This window comes from Felis catus, chromosome D1, assembly GCF_018350175.1.
Source record: "Felis catus isolate Fca126 chromosome D1, F.catus_Fca126_mat1.0, whole genome shotgun sequence".
Classification (NCBI taxonomy): Eukaryota; Metazoa; Chordata; class Mammalia; order Carnivora; family Felidae; genus Felis; species Felis catus.
Genome location: NC_058377.1, coordinates 55,272,140 through 55,290,096, shown reverse-complemented (window position 1 = coordinate 55,290,096; position 17,957 = coordinate 55,272,140). Strand labels below are relative to the sequence as shown.

Genomic DNA, 17,957 nt, shown 5'->3' with positions numbered 1-17,957 from the left:
ACCTGGTGTGAGGGGGGAGCTGGATTCGGAGAAAACCAACTGGCTGCTCAGGGGGCCCCCCAGTCTGTCAGGGGAGGTGGCGAATCTCCACGCTGACAGTGAGGTCTCCTCTTGGCTTCTCCGCAGGACATATGTGAGGACCCCCGCCTTTTTGTGGACGGCATCAGCTCCCACGACCTGCACCAGGGCCAAGTGGGCAACTGTTGGTTTGTGGCGGCCTGCTCGTCACTCGCCTCCCGGGAGTCACTGTGGCAAAAGGTGAGGTGTGGGGTGGGGCCCTCACCGCTTGGACAGGGAAGGTGCAGCCTGAACTTGCAGAGGTGACTTTATGAACACTTGTGCAGGGGTGGGGCGCGGGGTGACACCAGGGCTCCTGGCGTTGGCTGAGCAGCAGAATCACCTTTCCCTCACCTGCCAGCTGAGGATCCCCAGACCTAGGTGCTGGCAAGCTGTGTGGCTCCCAGGGGCCTTCGGTTGTGTCCCCACCTGACATGTGGGGGCCCACAGCGTCCCCGTAGCCACTTGGTGGAAAATTCACCTGTGAAATGTGGAAGCGACCTGAATCATGTGCAGTGTGGAGACCCCAGTCATTGGGGTTCAGGAGACCCCCTGCCAGTACCTGCTGTCGAGACTTGGCCAGTCCTTGCCCTTATCTTGTTCTCAGTTTCCTCACTTGGTCAGCAGAAGTGGTTCAAATGATTTTGTTCCGTGATTCTTGGTTCCAAGCACTGATGTTCTCGAGCGGCACCAAGAGTTTAGGCTGGGAAGAACTGGCTCTCTCGTGACGCTCCGCCCGCTTGTGACAGCACTCGGCAGTGCAGCCCCTTACCCCCACACTGCACGGTCCCTTCTTGGGGAGGCAGGGCTGCTGGAGTAGACGCTGGAGTGCTGGTCTCTGAAGAGTAATCAGCTGGGACTGCATCCTGGGTTCCCGTGTCAGCAGATACAGGTCGTTGCCCCTTGCTCACCCCGGCCCTTCCTGCTCTTCCTACGAGGAACTGGCGGCAGGGCTGACCAGCTCCGGGCACCTCGGCCTTATGGCTTGGGTTGGAGCCCCCGCCTCGCCATGTGGTCGCTATTAGCTCCGGTTACTCATCCGGAAAACCAGGATATGAGGATAGCTCCCTCTCAGGGAGTTTGTTAGGGCAAAACGAGATACTGTTCTCAGGGTGCAGTGCTCAGGGAATGGTGTCTGCATTGCCAGTGTTATGATAATTAATATTCGTACAACATAATGGGTATTCCCAGGCAAGCAGGGACCAAGGAGCAGTGCGTTTGTTCTTACTGTCTGTGGCGTCCCTCAGCCATCAGAGGGAGCTGTGCCCTTAGCTGAGGCTGGGACTGTCGCAGGTGTTCTATTTTCATGTCTTCTGGACGGGGACGTGACCTTTCAAAGCCACCCTGGGGTGGGTATTCCTGGAGCCTGGCTCCTGATGGTCTGTAGGGACACGGGTGCTGTAGGGCCCTCAGCAAAGGCCACTGCTGAAGCCTGTAGACATGGGTAGTTGTAGGATGTCCACGTTGGGAGGGCCTCAGAGAGCCACATGTGGGATCGTTTCACTGGGGTTGGGGCCCAGTGCTGTTCGCTGGGTATAGAGCTATCCTTGCCCCCCTGATTCCAGGCTCCAACCTGCTTCTCTGAGCCCAGAGCAAGGTCCTCCTGCCTCTGAGCCCACCCCTAGTCTGGTCAGGGCTCCGTCTGGGGCTGGAGGTGGCACACAGGAATCCTTCAGGGCTGGCCCTATACTTCCCACCTGCCCTATAATCACCTGTTTACCTGTGGTCTCCCTTCTTGAGATGAGCTCCCCCTGGGCAAAGCTGGCCCAGCTACATCTTGTCGGTGAGCCCAGCAGGAGCCTGGCACAGAGAATGCTCAAGAAAGTTTTGAGAGCAGAGCCCTTCTCCGATTTGTTGGACCCAGCTACTGGCCAGCAGCCCCAAAGCCCGCTTTCCTACCCTGTGTCTCGTGGGGCCAGAGCCTGACCCGCTGTGTCCCCTCCTGGGGAATGGGCTCTCTAGCCATTGTAGGGAGGAGCCTCAGTTTGCTGTGTGCTCTGTGCTGGGCCTGGCCTTAGGCAGTGCCCTGGGGCAGCTCCCCATCTAGTGAGTGGAGGAAGGGGCCCCAAACCCACAGACGGGAGGTCTGTCATCCATGCTGTGGCAGGTCTGTGTTCGTCTGTGGGCTGAAGCTTCCTCCTGCAGGACGTCAGGGCACCGGGCCTGGCTGGTCTCGAGCCTTCAAGGGCCAGGAGGCAGATCTCCAGGAGCTTGGGTCCCCAGGGGGCTGGAGTAGAGCAAAGTGCTCCTGGCTAATTGCACTCTGCCTCCGGGTGCTGTTGTGGTGACAGCTCCCGGGTCCTAGAAGGAGGCAGGAGGCCCTGGGGAGCTTATTACTGTGCCTTGCCTCCCCTCCTGTCCCTGCTGACCGGGCCCTGTTTGTTGTCACCCCTCACTTTAGGGCCCGTTACCCTGCAGGGCCTCCCCTGCCCCACCCTGTTTCCTCCATGGAACAGGGGTGCTCGGCCTGAGCTGCACCCCTGCTCCCCCCAGCCTCCTCACTCTGGGGATGCCTAACCTCACATGCTGCTGCATCGTGCCCTCAACACCCGTACTCCCTCCTCCAGGAAGCCACCCCCTTACCTCTAGTTCTTGGTGCAGCCTGGGGCTGGCGGGCACAGGATTTGAAACCAGCCAGGCCTGGGTGTGATTCTGGCTGGGGTCCATGTCGTTACATGCCATCGGGCAGGTCAGGTTCCTACCCCTTGCCTTGGTGTCAGCCTGACCTTTCCAGTCCCCAGGGTTGTAGGAGGAAGAAAGAGCCTGTTGGGGGGGGCGGGGGGGACCTGTGGCATTTCACGGCAATTTACACGTGTTAAATCCTCCTCCCTGCCCCACCTCTGTGTGCCCCGCCTGTTTCTCTGTTCTGTGATGCACTCCTTGGCAGTGGGCCTCCCCCTCCTATGGGATCCCTGGTAGGGGCATATTGGTCTCCTCACCTTGACTGTACATCCTCTGAGGGGTGGGACAGTGGGCTTTCGGGTGACCAGGTTTTGTGGACCAGAAATCAGGATGTGACAGTGGGACAGGGCGTCTGCTATCAAGCGTGACCTGGCCCAAGCCAGACCCAAGGTCCTTTGTGAGCTCACCTCCCCCAGAGTCTGGTGCAGTCCAGGCCTGATCCCTGCCCCGAGCCTCTCTGGCCAGAGGAGAAGAAGAGAGCAGAGAGAAAGTGAGGGCCTGGATGTCTGAGAGGGGAGTGTTGGGGGGTGGCCGGTCCTGGGGCTCGGCCTGGGAGAGGCACCTGGTGGCAGGGCTTGGGCTCTTTTTTAGTTCTATTTAAAATGGTTCCCATCCCACCCCTGCCCCTGTTACAAGTGCATTTCATGCCCTTTAGCTTCGTGGCAGTTCACTCATCCCAGTTTAACTGAGCACCAGCTATGCCCCGAGCACCATTCTAGGTACTGGGGACAGAAGGTTTGAATAAATACAACGTTGCTTAAGGTTTTCTTCAGCCAGAAACAGCCAGCGTTAAGGGGTTACTGTAGTTCCTTCTCGTCAGTTTTTCCAGTTGGGGTTAAAGGGGTGTTTGTTTTGTTTTTCAGTATGTAGTTTTGCAATCACATATGCAACTTGGTCCCTTGCTTTTCTCCTGCGTTCATCCCTATGCCAGGCTTTAGTGGGTCTTCCCAAGGTGTCTGGGGGCGGAGCAGAGATCTGTGGATGGCAGTGGGCCCAGCCCCACCTGCAGCCTCCTGCCCCCTTCCTCTCCTCCCTTCCCACTCGGGCCTTCCTCACCTCTCGCCGCCCCTCCCTCCTGCCCTGTGTGTCTGAGGCCCAGACGACTTCCACCTTCAGCCTCCTCCGGTGGGTCGGTAACCCGGCCAGGCCGAGACCAGGCTCTCCCCAGGGTCCCCACCAGTAGAAACTGAACGCCTCCCCCAGCATCCCACAGGTCCAGAGATGGGGCTGGCATCCTCTCTTTCCTCAGTGCTGCTTCCAGACCGCACCCTCCACTTGTAAACCCCTCCAGGCTTATGCCATTTGCTCCCTACGCTCCACAGCGACCCAGCTGCCACCCAGGCACCGAGGGCTCGGCACCACCAATTCCCCAGCCTTTTCCACCCCAAATACTGCTGTGTCCCAGGGATTCCTCTGCCCGTGCGGCTGGCACCCCGCCCTCACCATCCCAGCCTCAGATCCTGTCTGTATCCCCATCAGCCTTCACCCTCAGCCGCCCTCACCTTCCAGGCATCTCCCTCATCCTGCACTTTGACACACACCTGCCCCCAAACCTCATTTTTGGCTTCAGTCATGTCTCTGTTCCCTCCCATCTACGCAGATGTCTTCCTCTGGTCGACCTTGGCCCCTAACACATCAGTTCTCTTACCGGTGTTATTTATTCATTATTCATTCAACAAGCATTTTCCCAGGACCTCCTGTGTGGCATGCTCTGTTCTGGGTGCTGGCTTAATTTAACAGTAATTCCTCAGCCGTGTTGCTCCCTGCAGCTAGAAAGGTTCTGTGAGGGTCAGGCAGTTTGACCTCTTGCATTCTCTCGAATACCCTCGGGGAATTGCCACCAGCGACCCCCAGAGCTGACCTCAGGGCTCGAGGTGTTATCTTAACAGGACCAGATGCTCTGTCTCCCTTGGTGACCTTGGTGACACTCTTGTTCACGTAGCCCAAGATCCCACTGGCTGATTTAGCCTCCATCTAGCAGTGGTCTGTGCTTGTGGTCCACTAGACCCTTCAGATCGTTTTCAGCTCTTAACACTTTGGCCTGTGCCTCTGTCCTCTTTTCTGCGTGTGGCATGTCATGGCACCTTCCCCTCTCCCCTACCCCGCTCCCAGATGCACTCACGTATTCCACTTCGTCCATTGACCGGAACGTAATAGCTGAACTGCTTCCACCTCTCAGACACTGGAGATAGGGACGTTTGTCAGATTCTTCCTCGGCCTCAAGTCTCCCGGGGGAGACTGAGGCTTGATATAGGTGGAATAAGTGGTGGGATTCTAGTGGGAGGAGACCTGGGCGTGGGGCTGCCGTGGGGTGCAGCGTGGAGGCAGGGCCGGCAGGCAGGAATCACGTGGGTCAGTGATTCTCCAAGCACCGTCCCTGGACCGGCCGCATCAGCATCACCCGGGAGGCTGGTCGAAGTGCAGATTCCTAGGCCTCGTCCGCCCTGTTAAGTCAGAAGCGCTGGGGCTGGAGCCCAGCAATCGTGTTTCAGTCCTGCAGCTGATTCTGATGACCTCTGAAGTTTGGGGACAGGGGTTTAGGTCAGAGATGGTGGTGGCCAGGGCAGTCCCGGTAGTGGGGCTGGGGGGAGGATTCTCAGGGACCCTGGGAATGGGATCAGCCTTGGGGGTTGAGTGTGGAGTGGTGAGGGTGACTCTGGGTCCGAGTGGCTACAGGGTTCGGCTAGGGTGACTTTACATCTCAAATCAGTAGGCCTCTCCTTCCTTGCTCCCCCCTACCCTCCTGCCAGGGTGTCCCCAGTAAAGCCTCTCTCCTTACAGTGAGCGGCTGCTCCCCACCTCCCGCCCCTTCTTTCTGCCCCACCTCCCCCTCCTTCCAGCCCTTCCCTGGGAGTCAGGTAGTCGGGGCGGTTACCACAGCAAGTGACATCAGCAGTCTGGTCCCCGAGGAGCCCGGCCGCCTCCCGCCTGCCTGCAGTGCCTGTGTTACGGCCTCTTCGAGGCGTAGAGAGGAGGCGTTTGGGGACTCCCACCCCCATTTTGAGGGTTGGGCAGGGCCGGGAAGGGCCAGTGGCCAAGAGGGGAGGGGACGGGGGAGGGCGGAGGGGTAGGTGGGGCGTCTTTGGTGGCCTCTCGCCCTGGCAGCGAGGCCCCGGCACACCGGGCTCCCAGACGGCGGAGGAGCAGCAGCAGCTGGGCATGGCGGAGGACGGGCCCAAGCCGCCGCAGCTCAACATGCCCCTGGTCCTGGACCACAACCTGACCAGGCAGATGCGGCTGCGCGTGGAGAGCCTGAAGCAGCGCGGGGAGAAGCGCCAGGACGGCGAGAAGCTGCTGCGGCCGGCCGAGTCCGTGTACCGCCTCGACTTCGTCCAGCAGCAGAAGCTGCAGTTTGAGCGCTGGGACGTCGTGCTGGACAAGCCGGGCAAGGTCACCATCACGGGTACCTCCCAGAACTGGACGCCCGACCTCACCAACCTCATGACGCGCCAGCTGCTGGACCCTGCTGCCATCTTCTGGCACAAGGAGGACTCGGACACCATGGATTGGAACGAGGCCGATGCCCTGGAGTTCGGGGAGCGCCTGTCGGACCTGGCCAAGATCCGCAAGGTCATGTACTTCCTCATCGCCTTCAGCGAGGGCCTGGAACCCGCCAACCTCAAGGCCTCCGTGGTCTTTAACCAGCTCTGACGGCAGCTGCTCGCTGCTGCCCCCCCCCCCGTGCCCCCTGCCCCGAGGCGTGTGTTTGAGGACGTTCTTCTAGCTGCTGGCCTGTACTCAGCTCGCCCGGGACCCCCTGAGCCTGTGTCCTTCCTCCTCTCCTCTCCATGGTGCTGGCGCTCCTGCTCACGGGAGGAAGACGCAAAGGACTTGTAGTCTAGAAGCTGGACCGACCGGTGGCTGCTGCTTCTGCTGTAGACCATGGAGCCTGGTTGACCTTGTGTGGGCAGATGGAGGGGGCCGAGCGCGTTTGTTTTCTCTCTGCTTCGCTGTCCGGACAGAGACTCAAAGAGACCGAGAGAGACAGACATAGACACACAGAAAGAGAGATCCAAGTTCCCCGCCATCGGGCTTCCTCTGGAGATGGGAGATGGGGAGACTGACGACAGAGCGGCCTCCTTGGGGAATCCTCACATGGGCATTTGGTACCCTCCTGGCGACAGAAGCCCAGAGGTGAACACTCAGCCTGAGGACCCAGGAAGGCACTTACTCCTGGCCCGGGCCTGGTGTGGTCCCATGACGCCCCAGGGGCCTCGGGACTTCAGGCAGGGTTGCTGTTGCGGGGCTTGATTTGGGCAGTGGGGAGTGACTGGCAGGCTAGCAGCTATGCTTGCCAACTCTTGCTCTTTGGAGAACGACGTCAGGAGGGAGAAGTGTCAGGGAGAGGACATATAGCATGTTACAGAGGGATGTCTCTATCTGTACTTGTGCATATATATTGAGAGAGAGCACGCTATATTCATAAGGCTATGTTCTAGAGTCTGTACCTGCCCTGTGTGCAAGTCTGATTTTAGATGATCTATTATGTAGTTGCCCAGCTGGTTTGCGGGTGGCCCTTGGCAGGGGCTTGGCCAAGATGGCCTTGGGGAGGGGGGCCCCCCGAGCTGAGAGCCTGTGAGGTTCATACAATGAAGTGGGGAACAGTATAGTGAAGGGGTCTCCCTCTGCCTGGGGAAGCTAGATAGCTGGGAGCTCTGGAGCAGGAGACAGTAGATTCTTTGCTGGGATGTCAGGTTTCTTCCAGGTTCCCAGGCAGGGAAGGCCCAGTGAGCCTTCTTTGAGGGAGGGGCAGGCCTGGCTGGCACCTCAGGAAGTGACCCCAACACCCTGTCTCCAGGCCAGCCCTGGTTTGTTCTTGTCAGAAACAGGCCCGTTTTCCTCACGGAGCAGAGCCATCGAGGGCTGCAGGGCGCCCTGTGAACAGACACCCCGAGAGATAGAGGTTGAGAGCCGTCCCAGTGGCTGGGGCTGCTGGGAGGGCGAGCCCCCACTCTGGAAATGTGCGACAAGGAGCAGGTATTGGAGTTGGGATTCTTTTTTTTTTTTTCTTAAGTTTTATTTATTTGGAGAGGGAAAGAGTACGCAAGTGTGGGTGGGGCAGAGAGAGAGAGGGAGAGAGAGAAGCCCAAGCAGGCTCTGCACTGTCAGCACAGAGCCCGACGCAGGGCTAGAGCCCGTGAACCGCGAGATCGTGACCTGAGCCGAAATCGGACGCTTCGTGACTGAGCCACCCACGCGTCCCTTGGGATTCTTTAGGTGGGAATTGGCTGTGGTCGTTTCTGACTTTCAGCTCTGGGGCCTGAAGTCCCAGCAATGCCTGCCTGCCTTCTCTGCTGACAACTAGGGGAGTCCAGACCCCTGGAGATGGCGCTGCCCTTTGCCTTTTTGCCGCTCTGGGGACCCTCATGGTGCAGACTACCTGTACCCCCACTCTGCCCTACCGTATCCACCCCGTGCGCTGCGTGTCCCCAATAAAGCCTCTATTCCCCTGCCTCGCGGTGTGCAGTCTCTCACCGCGAGCCACCCCCACCGCTTCAGGAGCTCTGACAGCCCTCTTCAGCCCCTTCATAGCCCTGAGCGCCCCTCCGGGGCCTTCTCCCACATTCCCATACCCGCCTTGCGGCTTTCAGAGATGAGACCTAGAGCAGTCAAGTGACTGGGCCAAGGTCAGACATCAGGATGGAGTTTGGAAACAGGTCTCCCGACACCCAACCAGGTACCAACACCCCTGAGAGTTTTTTCTCCAGAGGCCCCCAGACCAGCTTCTGTATGGGACGTGGAGAGAGCCATGCTGGGGCCCCAGGGAGGCGGCATCTGGTCCTCAGCAGGTGGGGCCCAAAGGGGATGGGTGGGGATGCACCAAGCCACGCACAATCTCCCTCCCTTGTAGGGTGGCTGGGCAGGGGGCGGATGGGACAGGGAGTGGCAGGGGTGGCGGGGGGGGGGGTGGTGGTGGTGAGACCTAGGCTTGGGTTTCACTGAGCCTCTGTCATCCATTTAATACAAGTCCTCGGGCAGCCCCTGCCCTGATGACCAGATAAGACACCACCTTAGTGCCCCACTTGACCCTTCATTAGGACTCTGTCCCCTTGTCATCTGTCTGGAGCTCACTCATTTTGGGGCAGAGACAAAGAGGCCCAGAGGATGAGGTCACTTGCCCAAAGTCACAGAAGGTATGGAGGGGCCAGAGGAGGGGTACATGTGTGCACCAGACTTTGTGGCCCCCTGGAAGGGGTGGGGACGGTGCCCCCACCCCTCCTGAGGCCCCAGGCCCTGGCAAGACCAGCTTCTTCCCAGTGACCACGGTCAGGTCCTGCTTCAGGGGCCACACTTGGGGTTTTGCTGGGGAATGACCTTCACTTTGAAATGCTCCCCGCAGCCAGGTCTCACATCCCCACCCTGCACCCTGGAGCCCTCCCCGGGTCAGCTGTGGCCACCTTGTTCCTCTTCCCCAAGCCCTGCCCTTCCAGCCACAGCCTCCATCCACTCCCAAAGATGCCTCTGGAAGGGGTGGGGGCAACGGAACCCAGTCCTTCCACCCCTATTCTCCTCCCCGGCAGAGACAAGACTGGGTCAGGAGGAGTGCAGTGGACGGGAAATGAGGACCCATTTTCCATGGAACCCACAAGAACACAGAGTGAAGACACTTGCCGTTTCCTGACCTTCGCCACCCCCCCCCCGCCCCTGCCAGGCAGTGTGTGCAGTGGCGAGGGGCCTGCCACTGACCACCTGTGACCCTGGGCAGCCTCTCTGAGCCTGTTTCCTCGTCTGTTGGCAGGAGTTAATGACGGTGCCTCCTTGTAGGGCCCGTATGAAGCTTAAATGAGTTAGTAAAGCACTCAGAGCCCCTCATGAGCTGGTACATGACGCCCTCTCTCCGTTTGCTCATTGTTACTCTCCCAGTCACTGTAGACACATGGTCTCACTTTTCAGTTATTCTGAGAGGAGTGTCAGGACAACCTGTGTACAGAGGAGGAGCACAGAGTTCAGAGAGGTGAAGGGAGTTGCCTGATGCAACACAGCAGCCCAGTGCTTCTGGGAGCAGACAGTGTGGGGAGGGATGGGCAGGGGCCAGGCCTGGCTCTGGTTGGAGAGTGGACAGGAGGGTGTGGATTCTTCTCCGACACTGTCACCAGGCTCAGGATGGGCACAGCTGAGGGGATCTTTAGCCCTCACAATGAAGCAGGGAGCCCAGCAGGGGCGGGGGGGGGTGGTGCTGCCTCAAGGCTGGGGTCCCACGCAGGTCTCTGAGGGCAGCTGAGCGTCTGGCTGTGCCCTGTGAACAGGAAGCCCTGGGCCCCTGCAGGTGCATCACCTCCTGCTTTCCGGCTGGTGAACGACGCGGCTCTGCTCTCCCAAGGGTGTGGGGGGGAGGGGGGCAAACTTCCTGGCCTCGTCCGGTCCTGGCATCTGAAACTCGGGAATTTGAGACTCTTGGAATCAGAAGCTGCGAACTGAGGAACCAGGAACCTTCTGGTTTGGGGACTCCCCTCACCTGACTCGGGTAACACAGGAAGCCCCACTGTAGCCTGACAGCCTGCAGCCCTGCTGGCCTTTTACAGAAATGCTCCCAGTTAGCCCTCTGGGGTCGCAGGCAGAAATCTGTGAAAAGCTCCTTCCCTGTGGCCCCCCCCCCCCCACACACACACACTGACATTGACATTCTCTATCTCTCTCTCTCTTTCTCTCGATCTCTCTCACACACACACACACACACACACACACACACACACACACACACTGGTGCTCACACACATGCATGCTGTGTGCACCCCCATACACTGACCGTCATGCACTTGCACACTCGCACCTGCGTGTCCCATGGCTCAGTCCCAGGAGGATTTGAGCCTGGAGTGCCCCCAGGCACCAGGGCATCAGGGGGTGCTGGGCACACCCGTTGCCTGAGGTTTCTGGGCTGATTTTGTAGTGGTGCCAGGGGGCCTACAAATCCCACACAGTCCTTTCCTTGCCGCTGGGTCAGCCCAAGTAAGTGCCCTGACCCCTCAGGCCTCTCTTTTCCCATCTGCACAGGGGCTGCTGCTGATGTTTCCCCTCTTGGGAGGCTTGACCAGGTACCTGAGGTCCGTGCCAGTCCCAAGGTTTGCAGATTGTTGTGTGAGTGCACGTGCTTGTCCTGCATACCCCAGCGGGGATGACCCCTCACAAGTGCACAGCCCTCCACGGTTAAGGCAGCACCTCTGAGGCCACTGTCCATTTTGGTTTGCTTTTCTTTCTTTTTGTCTTTAATTTTTTTTTAATGTGTGTTTATTTTTGAGAGAGACAGAGCGTGAGCGGGGGAGGGGCAGAAAGAGAGAGACACAGAATCGGAAGCAGGCTCCAGGCTCCGAGCTGTCAGCACAGAGCCCGACGTGGGGCTCGAACTCATGAACCGTGAGATCATGACCCGAGCTGAAGTCGGACCCTCAACCGACTGAGCCACCCAGGCGCCCCCATTTTGTTTTTCACATCAGCCCTGGAGTAGGGTAGGCAGATGCCTACACTGAGGCTCAGAGCAGTGGCCTAGTCGGAACCTAAGTCTTTGCCGTGCACCGTGATTGGCAGTGTGTCCTTAGTGGGTACAAGGTCACCAGCCGGTCAGGGCTGTGCTGTGGCTGGCACTTGGAGACTTTCCTTCCAGAAAGACTTGGCCGGCTGTGGAGCTGGGCCAGGCCCTATGCTGGGTGGGGTGGTGGGTGGGTGGGGGGGATCTGGGTGTGAATGGAGCTCAGCTTTGCCCTCCAGAAGCTCCCTTCCCAGGATCAGGGAAAGAGCCTGCGGGAGCACCAGGCCTGGAGACCCCTGCAAGCTGCTGCTGAGCTAGCCCCTGAGGGACAAGGATTGGGACAGTGCTGGCAGAGGGAGCCACATGAGCAGAGCCGAGGTGGCCTGAAGCAGCGTGTGTGTAGATTTCCATGGGGCCCGAGGGAGGCAAGTGTTCAGCGCGAGCCTGAGAGTCAGCGGAGCCCCAGGGCTGTGAATGCCAGGCTGAGGAGCTGGCGGCCGTGGAGATGGAGCATTTCACTTGGGAGGCGAGAGATGTCTTCATGTGCTCCCTCGTACCCATCCCTCGGCCTCAACAATTGTCAGCTGGCGGTCGGTCTTGTTTCCTCTTATTCCCTCCCACGCCCTCCAGGCAGCTTCCCATTTCATCTGTAAATATTTCTGGATGCATCTCTGAATGATCAGGAGTCCTCAAAAACAAAAACAAACAAAAAAAAAACCAAAGCTCTGTAACCATAATCCTATAACACAACTCAAATCATTTTACGATACTTCCTTCATAGCGTCAAATACCCAGTAAGTGTTTTGGTTTCCAATTTCTGCCACAAACGTGTGTATGTTTTAAGCTTTGCTGGAATCAGATCCAAACGGAGGTCCGCGACTCCAGTGGTTTGTTTCCCTTCATCTTTTATTGTTTTCCTTGAGATTTCTTTGCTGAAGCCACCTGGCCTGTCGAGTTTCCAGCTATCTAGATTTTGCTGCCTTTGTTTTGTGGCAGTGTTTAACGTGTTCTCTGTGCCATACATTTCCCGCAAGCTAGGACTGACCCCTAGAGGCTCGATAGGGGTCAGGTCCAAGTTTTTTGGCATGACTGCTTCATAGGAGACATTGTGTGCTTCTCTCCCAGGGCCCGAGATATCTAGTTGTCTCTGTTTTTTGTGATAGGAGAAGCCACCAACGACCATGGCTAAATCCATTATTTGTCGGTGGTAAAATAGGAGTCTAATATTCTAATTTCGTCCTCATTTCGTAGCTGCAACTCACCTCCAGATATACCCCTCCCTTCCTCTGTTGGTTACCCTGTGGTACAGTCTCTATAGAAAAGGCGGGATAAATCCTGATTCTTGCCCTTAATTTTCCAGTTGTTAAAAAAAAATGAGTCTATTTCCCAGCTGTTCTCCAACAGTGACTAATTATTTGTAAGTATCGCCGTGGTCTCATAGATTGGAACATATTTGATGTGTTTTCATCCGTTGCAGTAATCATCCTTACCGAAGCTGAGATTGGCCCCTCTTTGGCCAGTGGGAGCCTCTTTAGGTTGGTTCCTGAATCCTTTGATGTGGCCCCAGGGTTTTGCTTGCTTCCTCGATTCCTGGGATGACTGGATGTGGTGTGGGAGGGTTTGTGTGCCTGTGAGAGCACACCTTCCTGGACAGTCTCCTCCCTCTCACTCAGTACCCTGCTGGCAGCAGAGGGGTTGTGGGGGTAAGAAGCTGGCCATGCTGGGCCCACTGGCCATGACGTAGGAGGGGAAATTGAGGCCCACAGGGATCCTTAACTCAGGATCTGCAGGCCCTAGAGCCTCATTAGCTGCTTCCCGAGCCCCAGAGGGCCCAGAGCCAAGCCCTGGGTTTGGCTAATGATCCCCCTGCATCCCCAGAAGTACCTCCCAGCGCCCTGTGAGGGCTCCTCTTCCTCCCTCCCCGGGCCCCACACAGTCCAGAGCTTTCAGAGCAGGGAGGAGTGGAGGAGGGTGCACTGGCCAGGCCGGTGTGCTCAGCTTCAGATTCCCTATACCTCTGTGCCCTCGGGCAGCAACTCGTTCCTCAGCCTTCCCGTCTGCGCAGTGGGGATGATAACCCATCCTGCAGGTGCCCCGTTTTTGATACAGCTTTCTGTCCTGAGCGCAAAGCGGGAGAGAGCGCCGGGGGGCTGGGGCAGAGGCTGGCCTGGGAGGTTTCAGAAAGGACACAGAATTGACTGAAAATGGAGCAGCCAGGATAGAGCCTTTTCTGGGTTGCAGACACTGTAGAGGGCCCTGAAACCCTGAGTGTGAGTCCTGCCTCCCTCATCAGTGCTCACGGGCAACATTGTGCCAGCAGCTTCCCATAGTGTTGCCTCAAAAGGTAGCGATAAAGGTCAGGGGCAACAGAGAGAAAGGTGTGCCTGGCACCGGGCCGGGCTCCGTGGATGGCAGTGCGCCTCTCACTGTGGTTGGCATTTTCATTTTCTTGGTCTCCAGTGTCTCGCAAGGGACCATTTGTCTTCGCCAACATCCTTGTTGATGGTAAGAGGTTTGTAAACAAAAGCCTTCTTAATGAGCGTGGGGGTTGGGGAGTGGCTTTTGGCAGAAGAATCTGGTCTGGGCCTTGGGGTTTACGGCCTTCTGCGGCATCTCTGGCTCCTCAGCCTGGATGCCTGGGTGCCCACCCCCATGCCTGAGGGTGGTTTTCTTCCAGAAGGGGCTGCCTCTGGTCGCAGTGGGTTCAGCCCACTTGGTCCCAGGCTGGGCAGGGCCGGCAAGTCAGCCTGGCTCTAGGGTGACAGGCTTTCCCTCCTGTGCCCACCTCCCGCTGCCCAGATGTGCCGCGTCTGCTTGGGGGACGCCCACAGCCAGCTGTCAAGACTGCTGGGTCTTGCTGGGAAGCGGCTTCTGGCCCTGCAGGGTCGGGCCCACCTTTCCCTTCTGTCCATGCTCCCCCATGCTCCCCCTGTCAGCCTCAGCAGACTAAGAGCCTCCTGAGGGCAGGGACCATGTCTGATGTGTCCGGGTCCTCGGTGTCAGCACAGACCCAGTGCAGAGCGGTCCACAGGTCACAGGTCTGAACCCTGGCTTCCAACACAGTCTGCCTGACTCCAGAGAATGTGTGTTTTCTAGCTGTGTGACCCTGGCCAAGTTACTTGCCCTCTCTGAGCTTTAGTTTTCTTACCTGTAAAGGAGGGATGGATGATAGTAATCTCTGCACAGGGTCATCCTGCAGATTAAACTGGGATAAGCCATGGCAGTCCTGGGCACGGCACCTGGCATGTCCGAGATGTTCCATAAATACTATTGTCAGAGACCCACTCAATGCCTGTGAACTTTTTCACTCGGTTAACACGTGTGTATTAAGTATTATGTCTGGGCCAGGTCCTGGACCATGTATGGGCTGGGCATATACCAGTGACAAAACCTGATGCATCCCATGCTTTTAGAGAGCTAACATTTCAGTGCGAGTAACAGAATTGAACGCAGTGTCACACAGTTGTTTAATTATAATCGGGGTAATGGTCTCTGAGGAGAAGTGCCAGGGGCCACGAAATGGACCGACAGGGGTCCTGGCCTATAGTCTGAAAAGTCAAGGAGAGCTTCCTGGAGGAGGGGGTGGACCCTAAAGGGCAAGTGAGATCAGCTGGGTGAAGAAGAGAAGGAAGAGCAGGTGCGAAGTTTCCGAGCAGAGGAAGAGCCTGGAGCAGGAGACAACGGGGGTGGGGGTGGGTAAGGGGTTAGAAAAGCCAGCCTTGGAGCTGGGGGTGGGGCAGCGTACATTAAGGGTTTGGAGGTCACTTCCTAGAAAGGCGACGTGATCAGAAAGATTACTGTGCTGCTGTGTAGGGTGAGGGCACAGGTGGTTTTTGATGCCACAGGTTATAGTCTTCTGGGACGAGGAGATGGGGTCTGGGCCAGCGTGGTGCTGGGGACAGAGTGGAGAAGGAGTTTAGTGGAATGTAGGAGCTCCGAGTGGCCTCACTGGCTGGAAAGAGGGAACGGGAGGAGGCCGATGTGGCCGCTTGCTTCTGGCCGGTGCTGGACGGGGCGGTGGCGGCACCCTTCACCAGATAGGAACCGGAATTGGTGTAATAGATTTCTGAGCGCTGGAGGGTGCACAGGGAGCCCCGAGGAAGGGAAGGGGAAGCCCAGAGTGACAGCCTCCAACCACTGTAGAAAAGGGAAACTGAGGCCCAGAGAGGAGAAGGGTTCGCCCAAGTCCCACACTGGTTCATGGCAGAGATGAGACCTGAGCCCAGTATTCCTTTCTATTTTGACTCCCTCGAGGCATGGACCCCCATTTCCTCAGGAAGCCAGATATGACCCTCACTGCATTCCTGTTCTGTCCCCCTCCCCATCCAGGTCATCCCAGACTGGAAGGAGCAGGAGTGGGACCCTGAGAAACCCAGTGCCTACGCGGGCATCTTCCACTTTCACTTCTGGCGCTTTGGGGAGTGGGTGGACGTGGTCATTGATGATCGACTGCCCACGGTCAACAACCAGCTCATCTACTGCCACTCCAACTCCCGCAGCGAGTTCTGGTGCGCCCTGGTGGAGAAGGCCTATGCCAAGTAGGTGCTGGTAGGGCCGGTGGGCGGGTGGCCAGGCTGGGGCGGCTTGCCTTGTGGGCTCCACCTGGGTGCTGCTCTAGCCGGGGAGCCCAGGGCACGGCCAGCGGAGCCTACTCTGTGGCAGATGAAGGTCTGGGACCTGGTGTCCAGTCCCCAAAAACCAACCCACAAAGGGAGGAATGGTTCCTCCTTGTTCTAGCTGAGAGGGCAGAGCCAGGGCTCACATTCGGGTCGGTGGTTTTTCCCCAAAGATGCAAGCCACCCAGCCCTCCCTGGCAGCCTTGCCGAGGATGTGATATCTCAGAGCCAGGGCTGGTCGTGGTGGGTGGGCCCTCCCCGCCGGCTGGGCTCCCCTTCGTCCACTCATCCGTCTTCCTGACTGATTGTCCATCCATTCTGTCTCCACTGACCCCTCCTCCTGTTCTGTGCCAGGCCCTGGGTCCCCAGCAAGGGCACAGGCAGAGGTTTGCTGAGCTTTGGAGGGCTTTGGGGCAGAGAGACCTGCTCAGGCCCCTGCAGGCCTGGAGCAGTAGGGCCAATGGGGTCAGAGACCAGCCCACCAGCCCTGTTGAGAATCCTTCCCTGGTTCCTCCTCCCAGGCCCATTGGTTGGTCTCCTTGGACTGTGCGTGTGCGTGTGTGTGTGTGTGTGTGTGTGTAAAGGAAAAAGGAAAACAACAGCTCCCAACATCAAAAACAAACTTAAGGGGTGCCTGGGTGGCTCAGTCAGTTGAGTGTTGATTCTTGATCTCAGCTCAGGTCTTGATCTCACGGTTCGTGAGATTGAGTCCCATGTTGGGCTCTGCACTGACCGAGTGGAGCCTGCTTGGGGTTCTCTGTGTCCTTCTCTCTCTCTGCTCCTCCCCACTCATGCACTTTCTCTGTCTCTTTCTCTCTCTCAAAATAAATAAAGTTAAAAAAAAAACCAAAAAGCCTCAAGGAAACACATTGACAGATTCCATTTTCAGTCCTAAGAAAGGAAAACCCGCCCCCTGGTGGTCAGTGAGTCTCCATAGTCCTAGGTGCAGACCCCTCTCCCAACCCGTGAGAGCCACTTAGTAGGCTTGCACGTATTTAGGTAGCAGTTTTATTAATTTTTTTTTATTGTGGTAAAATATAGAAGGTATGGAAATCCGGGCAGAAGGTAATAAAAGTCACCTGTATACTCCTGCATATTCTTTTGGGCCCCTCTGCTCCCTTGCCCTGTTTGAGGCCACCTGAGTTAACCAGGCCTCCTCCCCCTTCAGGAAACTTTGCTGCCCTCCCCTCAAGGCCCTGCCCCCACTCCTGTCTCCCTCCCTGCGCTCCCTGCATCCTCTCCACACCTCCCCGCTCCCTCCCAATAGCAACTCGTATCTATCTATCTATCTATCTATCTATCTATCTATCTATCTACTTATTTATTTATTTATTTATTTATTTATTTATTTATGAATGAGACAGAGAGAACAAGAACCAGTGGGAGGTGGGTAGAGGGAGAGGGAAAGAGAGAATCTTAAGCAGGATCCATGCTCGGACCTAAGCTGAAATCAAGAGTTGGATGTTCAATCGACTGAGCCATGCAGGTGCCCCCACCAGCAACTTTTTTTTCAACGTTTTTTGTTTTTTGTTTTTTGTTTTTTGTTTTTTTATTTTTGGGACAGAGAGAGACAGAGCATGAACGGGGGAGGGGCAGAGAGAGAGGGAGACACAGAACCGGAAACAGGCTCCAGGCTCCGAGCCATCAGCCCAGAGCCTGATGCGGGGCTCAAACTCACGGACCGCAAGATCGTGACCTGGCTGAAGTCGGACGCTTAACCGACTGCGCCACCCAGGCGCCCCCCCCACCAGCAACTTTTAATATCTTTGATGCCTATTTTTGTTTATAGGTTACCGTCCAAAGCCTGTGTTGCTGCTTTGTGGGCCTGGATTTTCAATTTATGTAATCTGTTTTGTTGTATGTCCCATTCAGCTGCTCACATCCACATTCAGCACTGCCTTTAAGACCCCAACCCTTTCCCTAACATTTAAAGAAGAAGCCACAGTTGTGGCCCTTAGCACCTGAGATGTTGCACGTAGTAGATGCTTAATGTTTTTTATTTTTTGTTTTTATTTGTGATTTTTTTTTTTTTTTTTTTTTTTTTAGTAATCTCTACACCCAACACGGGCCTTGAACTCACAACCCCGAGATCAAGAGTTACATGCTCTTCCACCTGAGCCAGCCAGGCACACCCCGGT

At 57.1% G+C, this 17,957-nt stretch overlaps 2 protein-coding genes across 6 annotated transcripts in view; both read left to right on the top strand.

Moving 5' to 3' along the window:
- Nucleotides 1-17,957, top strand: part of CAPN5 (calpain 5) — a 53,219-nt gene that overhangs the window by 24,045 nt on the left and 11,217 nt on the right. For 4 of the 5 annotated variants that reach the window (XM_023239405.2, XM_023239406.2, XM_045038701.1 and 1 more), the window contains exons 3-4: nucleotides 127-258; nucleotides 15,533-15,741. In XM_023239405.2, the coding sequence (XP_023095173.1) occupies nucleotides 127-258; nucleotides 15,533-15,741 (341 nt within the window). The remainder of the gene's footprint in view (nucleotides 1-126; nucleotides 259-15,532; nucleotides 15,742-17,957) is intronic. The other variant, XM_045038702.1, reaches the window with a different exon arrangement.
- On the top strand, nucleotides 265-7,179 carry LOC101087865 (olfactory marker protein). The gene has a single exon (XM_023239407.2). The coding sequence runs from the start codon at nucleotides 5,899-5,901 to the stop codon at nucleotides 6,388-6,390; it is 492 nt and encodes a 163-aa protein (XP_023095175.2). The 5' UTR covers nucleotides 265-5,898; the 3' UTR covers nucleotides 6,391-7,179.